General features: G+C 38.3%; 1 protein-coding gene across 1 annotated transcript in view; it reads left to right on the forward strand.

Annotated features, from left to right (window-relative positions):
• Window positions 1–244: 244 nt before the first annotated feature.
• The window catches only part of CNTNAP2 (contactin associated protein 2), a 1,645,556-nt gene continuing 1,631,148 nt past the window's right edge, over window positions 245–14,652 (forward strand). The window contains exon 1 of the mRNA XM_053671916.1: window positions 245–595. Coding sequence (XP_053527891.1) covers window positions 499–595 — 97 coding nt within the window. The 5' untranslated portion in view covers window positions 245–498. The remainder of the gene's footprint in view (window positions 596–14,652) is intronic.

Consider the following 14,652-nt stretch of genomic DNA (forward strand, 5'->3'; position numbering starts at 1 on the left):
CTGCCCAGTGGCGAGGGGCGCGCTTGCTCGCAGTGCCACCAGCAGCAGCCCCTCCATCCCCGGCGCGCGACCCTTATTTTGTTTTTTTTTTGTGTGTGTGTGGGATTTTTTCCTGCACCCTGCACTCTTCGGATTTGCCTCCGCGTCCTTTGGTCATTTCACCCCTCCTCAGAGGCGGAGGGCGGGGTAGCTGTCCCCTCCCAGGCCCCCCTCCCTTTCTTGCTCCGAGTGAATTTCTTCCCCGTGGCACTGCTCGGGCGCGCCGCGCAAAGGCCAGCCCGGCGCGCGGGAGGAGGAAGCCGCGACTCCCCGCTGCTCCGGAGCCCGGCTGGACTGGAGCCTGGGGCGGCGGAGGGGCCGAGAGGCGGAGGCAGCGGGAGGGGCTGGGCGTGCTCCGGAGTCCGAGGACAGCCCGCCTCCCTGGGAGAACCCGCGGCAGAGGCGGACGGCGCCCTTCCGCAGCGAGCTTTCGGAGTACCGCCAGCCGGGAGGCGAAGGATGCCGGCGGCGCGGCCAGCCGGCTGCGGGGCAGCGCTGTGGCTGTGGTTCGTCGGCTGCGTCCTCTGCAGAGCCTGGACCGCCCCCTCCGCGTCCCGTAAGTAGCCTCTCGCGGGCTCGCGCCGCGTCCCTGCCGCATTGGTGTGCCACCCGGGTCGGCCCCCACTCCGAGGTGCCTTCGCAGTGCCGGTCCCCCCGGTCTGTGTGCCCGTCTCCGCTGTCACGCACTCGCAGCCGGCCACTGCAGCAGGCAAACTCCAAACCCCGCGCTCCTGGGCGAGGGCAGAGCGTTTTGACGCTGGTGATGTTTCTGGAAAGTTGTGCCTGGTCGTGGAGATAGAGGGGTTGGCAACTGTTCGGTTAGAGTGATTTGTGAAGGTGACAGCTTCTTGGGAGTTATTCCTCCACTTCGGGTGTGCGTATGTGCGTGTGTGTGCGCGCGCGTGTAAAGGGAGTTCATGGCATTTTGCTCAGATACGTCAGTGACTGAAAAGTAAAGACTACGGAAGAAATAAGTTTCTTATTTTTATATACGGTTTCAACTTAAATGAGCGTGTATTTTGGGGTGAAAATAGCGTATTTTAAGCGGTCTGGACACCTATGGACTTGTCTCGAGACCTCCCCCAACAAGTTAATGACCCTTTAGTGTTTGCTTCTTGGAATGGAGACAGGGGATCCAAAATTCTCAGTGAAATGGCTTAAATTCTTTGGCCCTTTGCAATACTGCAGCTTAGGACCTGGGACACTCAGTGCAATGGACAGATTTCTTAGGAGTCCAGGAAAAATGATGCTGTTCCATACGTTTATCTCCGTGTGTTTTATCTCGCTTAAAAAAAATCAGCATGTTTTCATGAGGTTAGAAAGACCTGGAAGGTTCTCGTCCCTGTTCTGCGTTTGCTTTGGAAGTGCGGACTGGGATCGGTAGAGGCAGTGGATGTGGGCTTCTTGGTTGGGAAAGGGTTACACTTCTGAGGTTGGAGCAATCATAGAATATCGTTCATGGGCACCGACTTGTTTGTGAGAATGACTAAGGTGTTAAACAATAATCATGAAGACGTTAAAGTCTTAAAGTACGTGTTTTCCACTTAGAAAAAAAATTCAGTGTTTTCCAGAATTCATCTTACAGGAAGTAGCCCTTTCTGTTTACAAGATTCTGGGATGCGCTCATGCGCCTGTGTCTATATGTTTAATATTAATGTTCGCATTCCAGTGCGTACCTATTAATAGGAATAAGTATTGAAAATGACTTTCTAAGGTGTGCTGAGGGGCTGCGTCATAATCTATGAGGAGCCAGTATTGTTTATGAGATGTTTTCCCAAGCACAGTATTGTCTTTGCTTTCCTTGAGATTAAAGATAAGGAAGCTACTAAATGGCAATCTAAGTTTGTAAGGAACTGGCAAAACATTTTATAGTTCCCCCCCCCAAAAAAAAACAGATTAAACCTAAACAGTGACGTGGCGTTAAGATTTTCATGTCAACGTATATAGATTTACACAGAAATTGTGAAGCTATAATGCTTGGCACATTAATATTTACATAAATATCGAACTGCAGCCCGAGAAATTAATGTTGCCGAAGTTTCCGTCCCCCTTTCTGGTGCTGTAGATTCTAACTGCCACTTTCCTAGGAAAATAAATTTTTAATAGAAGTTTATTGCAGTCGCTGATGGAAGGCGCTCATCTCCAGGGTTTTTCCTGGGTGGTGTATTTCGTCTTTCTGTGCATTTTAATAACAGCGGGTCAGTCCAGGACATTGGCCCCGCATAAGGCCTAGTGTGCACGCCGCCTTGGGTTCATACGGTTGAAGAATAGAAAAGTTGTTATGTCAGAAACACATTCTTAGTTTTTTCAACTTAGAAATTGGAGACGGGGAAGAGCAGAGGCTATTACTTTTAAGATAGTTAACAGTTATGTTTGGTTATGAAAATGTATTTATTTAGCTTTTATTGTTAATTGTCTAAAAATGTCTAATGGCCTAATGAAGATAACTTTTCACTTCATTCGAATTTAAATTGTCTCATCAAAACCAAAGTTTCCCCAAATCCTGGAAATGAATTAAATGGTAAGGATGACATAGACTTAAATGATTAGAATGGACTTCAAGTGTTTAGCGCTTTAATGTTCTATTTTATACTTTATGATACATTTTATTTGTATTATATATGGCTGAAGAAGAACGATAACTATATAGTCTTAATACCAAAAACATTCAAAGGAGAAAAATGTGAGATAATGAACAACTCAGCCAGGAGAGGTCATCCCAAGACAAAAAGTAGTGTGGAAATCTCAAAGTAGCATTTTTATTTGGTACACTTTTCAAAATAGGATGACTCTGCTAAATCTTTCTGTCCCCGAATAACTTTTTAATACGATGGACATTTTTAGGAGCTACAGTTAATATATATATATTTTTCTTTTCAGTACCATTTCAAACATATACTTGCTTCTGCCTTATTTCTTCTTCTCTGTTATTGAAATGTATATAAAATGGTATTGTGGTTAATACTGTGGTTTTTTGCAACTAGCCTGAAATAACTTTAAACAATCTCATCTCTAGGATTAAGTGGAAATAGAGTCTAGTTTCCTGACAGATACAGTGAAGAGGACTCTGCTCCTTCTCTGCCGAGCTGACGGCCTCACAAGCATGTAAACCTCCCCTGTTGCAAATGTCAGGGCCTAGGATTGTATATGAAAAGTTTACATAGAATATTTTCTCATAGGGAGTTGCATTTATTTGAATATATTTGAAAGAACCTGACAGTGCAGTTCTTAATGATGAGGAGTTTGAGTCAGCCTTCAGTGAATTTAATTTATTCTTAAAGTGTACTCAAATTTGGCTTAAATAGTGCTTTCTGATTAAGGTCATTTTACGTTATATTGTATACCCATCAAAGTATAATTTCAACTTTCTAACAGATGACTTTACTTATTCAAGCATATATAAACACCTATATTAATATATACACAAATATATTAGGTAAAATACTTGAAATGCATATAATATATATTATTTAATATTGGATTATATTACATATTTATATATTTTGTAACATGGCCTTCAAGGAGTCTAACTTGCCTACAAGTTTATAGATAGATCTTTTCAGGAGCAATTATTTCAAGTAACAAAACAATATCAAAATAATAATATATTGGTCTATTTTCTCTCTCCTTGATTGACATACCATGCTACCAAGGGTATCTTTCAAAAAGATGAATTAAGTATAAAATATACTTAATTTATATAAATTTACTTATACTTAATTTAAATATACTTAATTTATATATAAAATATATAATAAATATAAAACCAAAAATGCTGTTGGTTTTCATCAAGCTTAAACATAGTCTTAATAAAATGAATGTAAATTATTTCATTTGCATTTAAATTGTGATAAATTAACAAAATAATATTGTCTTAATAAAATGAATTTAAATTAAAAGGTGCATTGGGCCAGCAAAATTCATTGGTTGATAAGAGGTAGTACGTTATTTACTTAATATAAACTGATAATGAGGAAATTGTTATTACTTATTAGAGAGAAATATGTAATCCTGATTTTATTTTCAATAATAATATTCAGGAAACAGGAACCTTAGTCCAAATTTTATTCCTTTAACATCGATCTATGATAAAATTGAGTAAAAAATATTTCACAAATTCAAAATAGGTTTTTATTAACCTTAATACCATTTTAAAAGATTAATATATCATCTTCAGATGACAAGTAACATCAAAGTTGTCTGGTGCACATCACATTGTAGAAAATCACATTTCCAGTTTATGTTTTCTATTTTGATTGGCAGGGTGTTTGAAGTTCCGTAACTTCTCTGAGACTTGAAATCCCTTGTTTTAATTAGTGGGTTCTTCCAGAGAACATCTTAATAAGTCTTTAAAGGGAGAACTAGTAAGTCTTCTTGTGTGATGTATCCTTTTTATGATTGAACATAAAAGGAATTTGCTGGAGTCTCCCCCTTGTCTCTCTTCTCTTTTTGAAATAGACAGTAATTTGCCGTAAATGCTGTTCAGAGTAAAGAGAGATTCTAGGCTCAGAAATTCTTTCTTTTTTTTTTATTTTTTGGGCTCAGAAATTCTTAATTCATCTAGTGTGTGATTTTCTTAAAAATTGCGAACATATGGAGAACCAACTTTTTCATGTTGTCTGCTCAGTGATTGATGTTAATAGGTTGAAGACATAAAACATGTAATTTCAAAAATGTGCCAAATTTAATCAATTAGAGATGTGCTTCGTCATGTATTGTAACTTGTGAAGTTCAACAACAGAGTACATAATAATTTCAACATTAAAACTGCCATGTTGTAGAGATTAGAAATAGCGAACACTATATTAACATTTAAATAGTTGACATTGAATGCTTTCAGTGTCTCTAGAGAAATGCGTATTTTAAGTAATTACTAGAGACATAATGTATATTTCTATAATCGTTTGATGGTTGGCCTCTGGAGGAAATGACGTGTCTGATTGTGCCATTTGAACCCGTAAGTGTAGGGATGGAATGATCTTCATGCAGCCTTTAACTTTTCAACTGAGAAATGCAAAAGAGACCACTTCTCAACAGTGATCCGCCAGAACGTCGGGTCCTTCCATCTCCTGTGAACTGTAGATCCTGCAGAAAGATACCTAACAGTAGGCTATGTCTCTGAAAGAGTTTATGGGATAGTTCTCGGAATCTTCCAGACAGCCTGGCTCTGGCTAGAAAGTCTGATTAATTTCAGCATTCAAGGTAATGCCTCCAATTGTTGCTGTCTATTTAATCCGCATTCCTCTGTATCAGTGATTATTATGTAAGGGGTCATATTTGTTCTCCACTGGTGACTTCTTTTGTAGTCTAGAACTCAGGTAGAGAAGAGAGGGCTAGTTATTATACCCTGTAAATCCCAGAGATACTAAAATTGCCAACAGTACGCTTAGTTACTGCTGAACTAAACGGACATGGGAACATTTTAGCATGTTTTAAAAACAAGCATTGTACAAGCTGTTTTTTTTTTACTCTGATGTTTAGTCGGGAAATTGAAATTAGTTATCACCTGTAAATCCTCTCATTCATTCATTCATTTATTCATATTTCTGCATGGCCCTGTCAGTGATAGGGTTTATTTTAGAGAAACACTTAGAACATAATTGCTTTATCGATGTTTAATAACATGACCAATTTAAACACGTCTTCATTACAGACTTTAAAGGCTAACACATTCGATTCCTGTCTGTTTGAGTCTCATGTGAATTTGACATGCTTTGAGTTGGAAGTTACTTCATGTTCTCCATCCTTCTAGATATCTGTTTTGAGTCAATTATTCTTCAAAAAAAAATGAGTCATGTGCTCTTTGAAAACAACGTTGGTAATTTCCTCAACTGTAAATGTTGAGAAAGAGCTTGTTAAATTCTTAGTTCATTTCAGGGGTAGACTATTCATAACAACAGCTTGAAGGAGCTGATTTTTTTTATGACACTCCAGATTTTTAAGCCTCCCCCGATAGTAGGAAATCTGGAAATAAAGATGTATTCGTTGACTCTGAGTTTGCTTGCCGAAGATATATTTTTGGTACACTGTAAAAATGGTAAAGAAATACAGAAGCACTCCCCAGGGCCATATTCTACATTTTCCTTATGACTTAAGTTTGTTAGAAATACGCTCACAAACAGACACAGTGATATATTCTGTAATATTTTCATGTTTAGAGAGGATGTAAAATTAGTCCTGAGAATACTTTTGCCAGGAAAAATAGCCCCAAGCCTCTCCTTCCCTCCACCAGGGCGTTTCCCCCTCTGCTTCATGTGTCTTGAGCTCAGGTCTCTGCCTTTTGGGAAGGTGAGTCGGACAGAAGGGCCCAGCAGAGGCAACCTGTACACACTCAGGTTCTCTGAGTCTGTGATGTGCGGTGCAACCACATTGGAATCGAGTTATGTAACGTGTAACCAAATTCAGCCCATGTCTCTGCATTTGATAGCATGTGGAAAAAGTATGTAACAAGAATACTTTCCAACTGACTCCTCGTTTTTTACTACTATTATGATGTCATCCTGTTACTGGACTATAGGGTTATTCCAAAGGAGTATGTGGAGAAAATGAATACATACAATGCTGAATTACTAAAATGGCTTATTAGGCAGTGAGATACTGGGATTTGCCAAAGAAAACAATGTATCTACCTCTAAGAATGTTCTCTTAAAAGGTACCTGTGGACGATTTTAAGTCATATGGACTTAGTTATTTTGAACCGGACATAAAGCATGTTCATTAAATTACTTCACTCTGTAACTCATTTTATTCTGCAGTTACCTGTTAATGGAAATCAAATTATTAAACTTATATGTATTCACCTTTACATACTCTGTACATATCTTTACCAAATATTGGTCAAAATATATGAATCGAAGAACTCTATGAAACATTTCAACCTAAATTATGTTACGTGGCAAAATATTAGCATATTTTAGGGGTTTTATTTGTTGAAAATTTACTAACTACACGTTAACATTGGCCTGTGTTGGGTTAAATGACTTAATTGCTATCAAACTGTAACTCAGAATTTATGGATTTGTATAAAGCATTTGAAGCATTTTTGATGCAACCAAACATAGTATGTCTGGGAAATCACATGTAAACATTGGGTTTCGGATGAATGCCACTAGGTACCTGTGTTTAATGTCAGCCAGCCTGAAAACACGTGATCTGGTTATTTTGTTTCCTACGTGCGGGTAGCACGTACCTGTAAGTCTGTTGCCACCATGAAGGCAGGTGTTGCTAATGAACCGTGGCCCTTTTTTTTTCTCGGTGCCTCTGAACATAGCCACAGTATCAAAAACTTACCAACACAATACACTACGTAACCGCATATAATCTCATCAGCTTTGCCCTTTGGGATAAAAGTTTACTTTTGCTCATGTTTTATATAGAACATGTTTAAATATGGAAAATAGTTCAATAGTTAATAATAATACAAGAGTCAGCTCTGTGTTTCCTGAACTCACGACTATAAACCTACTTTTGCCCTCCCCTTGTGTAATACCAGAAAATTTCCAGCTAACATTTTGTTAGTGATAAAATACCCTCATTGTTATTTAAATCACTTGGTTAATATTAAATGTTCTCATGTGAAAAGAATATTTAAAAGAGTATTTTAGCTTTTTCTTCTGTGAATGTTCCCTCACTGAGTTCCACAAATGTATAATGACTTACATTTCGAGCAGCAAATAATACATACCAGTTCCCAGAGCTGTGCAGAAATAGATGTCATTATACTTTAAAAAGGTTTTCGCTAATTGATGTGAGTAGCTAATATTTGTTGAGTGTGGACTCCAGGACAGGCCCTGCTTTTTTAGATGTGTTAACTCATTTATTTCTTACATCCTCGCCCCGGGCTTACAGACGGGAAAACTCAGGGAGAGAAGTTGCCCAGGCCCTTAGCATGTGCTGTTCCTGAAGCCTTTGTCCTTCACCACGATCTCCCAGCTGAGTATAAAATAAATCCTATGTCACTAAATTTCCACTTCTCTGAACTGAGTTTCAACTCGCTCCTAGGCAGTCTTCCAGGGGTGTCTACCCCACACCCCAGTGGGGGTGGGGCGTATGCCACCCAGGATGGCTATGAATTTGGGCCCAACACAAAATCGTAAATTGACCTAAAGTCTTTTTTTTTGCTCATCAGTTTTCGTTAGTCTTTGTGTATTTAGTGTGAGGCCCAAGAGAACTCTTCATCTTCCAGTGTGGCCCAGAGGTGCCCAAAAGTTGGACATTCAGCGTTAATTGATTCTTGTCTAGACTTACAGGGGGAAAAGAACGTTATAATGTTTCTTCGTTGTTTACTTATTTTTAAATCAAATCATTATATCTTCTGATGACTTTAAAAACTAGATTTGGAGACAGGCAAAATGTATATTTGACACAGAGAACTACACCTTATTTTAATGATAATAGTATTAAGTAAGAATATATATGATACCATTTACGCTCCTCCTTTTCAGAATAAAATGACCTTACAATATAATTCTGTCTTTTGGGTCCTGTTAGCATACATGTAACAGTCATTTGGTGGGAACATTTATTTAAAGCTATGTAAAACATTGAATGTTAAAATATTAAAATGCTTTGTCAGATACAACTAAGAGCTATTTTAAACTGGTCCTGCGGACAGTCCAGTCCGTATCCAGAACGGTGTCATTTCTCCCTAGTCCAGCCTTGGCACCTCATGTAACCTACCCACACCGACATGCTTGCATTTTCTCCAGGGCAACTCTCTGTCTCCATCATGTCTCTCTGATGCCTCCTTACGTTCTGTTCTCTCCTTCTGGGATTTTTTTCTCTTTTGTCTGTGCTGATGGGGGAAAAACTCAGACTTCGGAGCAGATGGGAGGTACCATCACCTCCTGCTGGCCAGTTGGTGGAATCACAGGGAAAAATACAGAGAAGACACTCAACCATTTCTTTGCTCTCTGAAGTTACAAGGAATAAAATAATGACAGATCAGGTAAATCACCTGCAATTACATGATGTTATGAATTATGCCAAATTGTTGACCGTAGAAGGATGGCAAGAAATCGATATATATTTTAACGGAGAAAACAGATAACTTTTTGTGATAGTTTATGCAGGATACTCATCTGTCATTTCAAGGGAAATAATGAGACCAAGCTGGGAAAGTTCTTAAACTTCTCTCAACGTTTCTCACCTAGCTCTATTTTGCAGCTTTTTCTGAACTTCACTTAAGCCACATGGTTGGTCAGATTCCTTAAGAGCCAAGCATGCCCGACCTTTTCGAAGCATGTTGATTTAATGAAACACTTATTCTCCTCATGCAAATTAAAGACAGATGTCTACAAAGTAATCATTGTATCTAACAGGTGCTTTAAATAGAGTGCTTCAGGTGTCAGAAACTCTTGTAAATGGTAGAGGTAGTTGTAGAGAAACTTGATAATTATATAGACTTAGTGTATAATCACCTAGCGTGTTAGTTGATATTATCAAAGTTGGTAGGGAGTGTCGAGGAGTTTTACTTATTTCTAATATAACAGAAATATCCTTTGATCAATACAAAAATAGTCACATAGGCTGTTTGCTTACCTTTTAAATGAACTCCCGTCATCTCTACATTTGGGGCTTTGCACAGTCTGCATCCCAACCTTAAAGTATCTTCCACCCTGTAAACTCTTGACCTTTTCAAAGCCTGCTGGTTCAGCACAGGCTGTTTTAAACATTGTATCCATCCCATTGCCTGCCCTGGCTCTGCCTGCTGTAATACACGACACCCCTTTTTTAGCCCGCAGTTTGTACAGGCAATGCCTACATTTTGTTCTTGGATTAATAGACGTAAAGACATGGCTATACCAAAGGACTAGCCTCTCTTATCATGCTAGGCACTGTATTAGCCGCACTGAATTCATACATACAATTAGTGAATTACCTCTCTGTTGGAATAAAGCATAATGGTGCTCAAAAAATTTAAAGCTCACCAGTTTCATTTTTATACAGTTCTTACTTTTATCAAGTTCTCCCTTATCCTGACATGAAATGTACCTCCTGGTAACTTCTAGCCATTAATTGTATTTGCGCTTTTAAGGTATTAAAAGCTTAATATTTCTGCATTAACCATAGCCACAGAATATTTAAAGGCATATATGATAAAGTCTTGTCAAATACAATTTTAATATTTACTCACCATTTTTGTAGATGGATAATACCTCAAAGATGAATATAGTCATTAAGAGAAATAACTGAGATTTATACTTAGTTGTAACCTTCAAATTAGCTATAATGTCTCTAGGTACCTAAGTAGTGTTAAATCAATACAATTGAATTGAAATCTGTTAGTTAAGTATATAAATTGTGCATATAGAAAGGTTGTAGCAACAAGTACAGATTTCTTAGTTTTATTTTCCTAGCTAAAAGCATTGTATTTAGAAGTAATGTAATTTTAATACATTAGTTACAATATATTTTTTGTAACTAGTAACCATCATATTATGAAAATACTGCCTGAAAATTTATGTCAGTATGAATTAACAAACAGAAATGAAACAAATAAATATTTTAAAGGGTTGTCATTCAAAAGTAATAGGGCTATTAAAGTTATTTTAAAGGGTAGTTTATACCTACTGCTTAATGTGAAAAACAGCATATTGAATTTCAATTTATTATCCGTTCTTTGCCCAAAGTATGTTAGGAGAATATTACTCCAATATGAGGGGCCTTCCTATTATGAAAACAATGTTTAATATTATATAATTATTGTGTATAATGATCTGAGGCATTTTAGATTTATAAAGATCATATAACCCCCCAAAATATAAATTTTGGTACGTAAAATGTGATGTTAACCGTACCTGTTTAGACTACAGGCAGTAAAATTAGAATAATTTCTCTATGTTCTGAAAGAGTTTTCAGGTTCTTTTACATAAAAATGACATTGTATTGTCTACAAAATTGGCATTATAGGGCGTATTTGTAGAAGGCTTTCGGAGCTGTGGTCCCTCTGTGTATATATGACTAACACTGTAATTATAGAATTCAGAGGATCTCCCATTGTGCTTGTTTCTGCATGTTGAACTGTCCAAGGGCGGATGCACCAAGGGAAGACCCCCTGGCCCCCTGGACTTGTCCTGAGACCTAGGGAACAAGGCACAACCCCAGAAATGCATTGCAGATCAGCACACATGGGTGACGTGACTGCCCTAGGCCTGGAGCTAACATTAGTTCTTCTTATTTTATTCATTGTACTCCTTCTGCATTTCCACCGAATGCATATATCTCATCACATTTTAGTAGGCAGAAATCTGCCGTTTAATGGCACGCTTCCGCAAGTCCAGTATTCTACTTATCACTTCCTGACGCTGATTTCAAAGTTATCTCCACTCCTTTCTCACATCTGATCTCAGTATGTTACGTTGAAGCTCCCCCTTATTTATTAGGCAGGATCGAATTTAAATGAAAAGGTATTGAATCCTCTCAGCCCACCCAAAGTCAAGTTCATCAGTGGGCAGTTAAGCACGTCATCCCCATGAGGACGTGTTAGCTGGGACACAGAGGAGGAGGAGGAAGTAGCAAGAGCAGAGGAGGGAGGGCTGTTCCCGGAGCAGAACCATGCTGTTCCCGACAGCAGCTGCGTTTGGACCTCACTGCGATGGGAGGCAGGGAGGGCCTTTGGAATGTCCTCCATACGACATTCTGTGAACAGGAAGTTTCAAAAGAAAATATGAGGGAAATTAAATCCGCACTGGTTGGAAATAGAGACAAAAGGCACTTAATATCTTTAATTAGTGAATAATCTATGTTTTACCCATTCTGTTAAAAATAGGCATGAAGGAAACCTCACTCACGGAATGAGCTTGACTACCTGCCAAGTTGTCTAGAATAAAAAACATGGAAATTGCTGCATAAAAAAAAATGCCCAGCATAGGTTAGGATAGAGGGTGGGGATGAGACTCCCCCCCCAAATTTGCCATTTTGAAGTATATTCGGTCTTTCAAAGATTTTGGAAGATTGTTATCTCTTCCTGTTTTGCTTCATTTTGTTGTTGGGTAGTTATCTACGGATTATATGAACTAAAAGTGGATGTAATCTATTTTAGTCAACGCAAAATGGTAAATTTGGTTAGGATGGCTTCATGAAGCAAAGAAAAATCAAAATACTGCATGTGAGTGTTCTATGTGGTCTGTATGTATTCATGTTTTATGTGGTCTGTATGTCTTTCTCTACCATCCATGAGTTTCAGGTACAAGATGTCTTCTCCATGACAGAGTTCACAGGTCTCTTTACTACCTGGGGCAAGATTTCTCTGTTGCCAAAACTGATCATAAGTGTGTGAAATAAATACTCCTGTACTAGGAAGGGGTGTTCCATCCTAGAACTCCAAAAATAAAGATCACCGTGACCTAATGGTCTGTAGTCATTGAGGAAAATTAGTTTTATGCTAATTATGAGCTGAAATGTATTGACATTGGTTTGGTAAAAAATATTACTGTTTTTTTTCCCAAAAACAATCTGCATATCCTTTGGAAAAGTTATCTAGCAGTGGGGATTAGCATGGACAGTCATGTCAGGAAGACTGGGTTTGGTTGTTGGCTTTGTGATTCAACATTTGGACAAATTATTTAAGCTTTTGAGCCCCAGTATTTTAATATGTAAAATGACGAACTAACAGTACCTACATCAAAGGACATAAGGATTAAATACAGAATCTGCAGTGATTGACATAGGATGGTAGATTAGTAATTCCTTGTTATTTTTAAGTGTGTTATGTATGGTATAGTTTCTGTGAGATTTACAATAGACAGGAGCCCCAAAATATTGCAAGATCATTTGCAGTGGCCTTGGATGTTGCATTTATAATTTAGTTGTAAGCCAAGACTTATATTTGGAACAATCAGCAAAGATGAGACCAGTATATTATCTAATTTCTACCTAATGCCATGCGTAAGCGGTCCAAAAGCAAGGTAACACTATAGCTCAGATAAGTTAAGGAAGACTTAATTGAAGGAAGTGATACATGTGTGACCGGCATTCATTGAATGTATAAGTTGTCATTTACATGTGACAATGTATATGATATCGCTGTTTTCTATGCAGAGGTGTTAGTACTGAAGAGTCATTTATTTAAAAAGTACACATGCTCGAACGTGTGGTAGGAATTATTAAAACAGGGTAAAGTAATACATTCAGGGGAGCTCATTTTTCAATGTAGCAGGTATTCAGATACCTCACAAATGTATCTGAAAAAGCAGATTTGCATTATAGAGGGCATGAGGGTTCATCCCCAAAGCAGCATCAACATTTTACTCTAACTTGTCACCCGTCGTGCTCATGGTAGTGAAGCAGTTCTTCGGAAATGTGGCAGAAAGTATAAAAACAAATTTGACAATTTCTTAATTTTGAATTTGACTATCTAAGTAACTAGAAATTTGGGACATCAAACTGAATGCGATTCAGAGTTCCCCCAAATCAGTGCCCAGGATTTTTGGAGGTTCAGCTGATACTGTTTAAAGACATTGATTCATTATTCATGAAAACATTTGAATGTCCATTAAAAATAGATTACTGTGGTTAAGTTCTGCACATTATAAAATCTTTAGAGACAGGGTCTCTATCCTGAAGGGTTTTATAATCTCTCGGAAGGTTGAAAACATGTATAATTAAAATTTTAAAATAAGCCACTACCTCTAATAAAAGCTCTGTGATTTCCTTGCCCAGGCCCAGGCAAAATGAACAATTACCTTTTGCAACATAGATAATGAGAGTATGAATTAGAAATGATAGAACCATAAAAGCGATGGAGAAAGTTGGTCACTGGAAAATTGTACTTAGAGACGTAAAGACCCTGTTGACACCGTTAGTGAATTCATGGCGTTCTGTTCCCTGGGGCCCGGCAGAGCCCTCGGGCAGCCCGTCCGCCAGATCTTAAACAGGCCCGGCCTTGCAGCCGGCCGGGGTCAGTCCGGGTGACTTTATTTACCCTTTTCTGTCTGAGCTTGGCAAAGTAAAGGTATTAGTTATGCATTTCCACAATTTCCAAATCCTTGCCATGGAGACTTATTATAGGCTTAGGAGATAGCCAACCAACGTGGGAACCATTTATTGTCTTCCCCTCCTCAATTTTTACATACTTTTTTTTCAATATCCAGAATTTAAACTTTTATTTTTGGAAAAGGAATGGAAGAGGAGGCAGTGAAAAAGATGACATTCTGTTTGTACCTCTGGGAAACTGACACCTGAGAACCTGGGGCCCTGGCCTCTGATCCGCTTTTCTTATTGTTCCTTGTTTCCTTCCCTTCCCCCCAAACGTGAAGATAGACAGATGGAAGGAACTCTGGTTACATTGTTGGGGAGACAAGCCAGTGGCCCCTGCTCTCTGCAGACAATAAAAATTAACAATAAGAGAAAATACCCACCACTAGTTTATGTCAAGTAACTTCTTGTTCTTTCTCACCCTAGAATATTAGGCATAAACAAGTTAAATGCTGCATTCTGTTTGAAAATTAGATACATGATTTAGTACAATAATTAAAAAAAAAACACCTTTAAATCCAAAAGAAATTAAGGACAATTGAGCAGTAGTAATTCTAAAATATTTTTTCAGTAAAGTCTAATTTTTAACGGTCGAGGAAGGGCTGGAAGTGTTCATTGAACTTCAAAGGGCTTTAA

This window comes from Artibeus jamaicensis, unplaced genomic scaffold (assembly GCF_021234435.1).
Source record: "Artibeus jamaicensis isolate MK-2021 breed Jamaican fruit bat unplaced genomic scaffold, CSHL_Jam_final contig_718, whole genome shotgun sequence".
NCBI classification, from domain to species: Eukaryota; Metazoa; Chordata; class Mammalia; order Chiroptera; family Phyllostomidae; genus Artibeus; species Artibeus jamaicensis.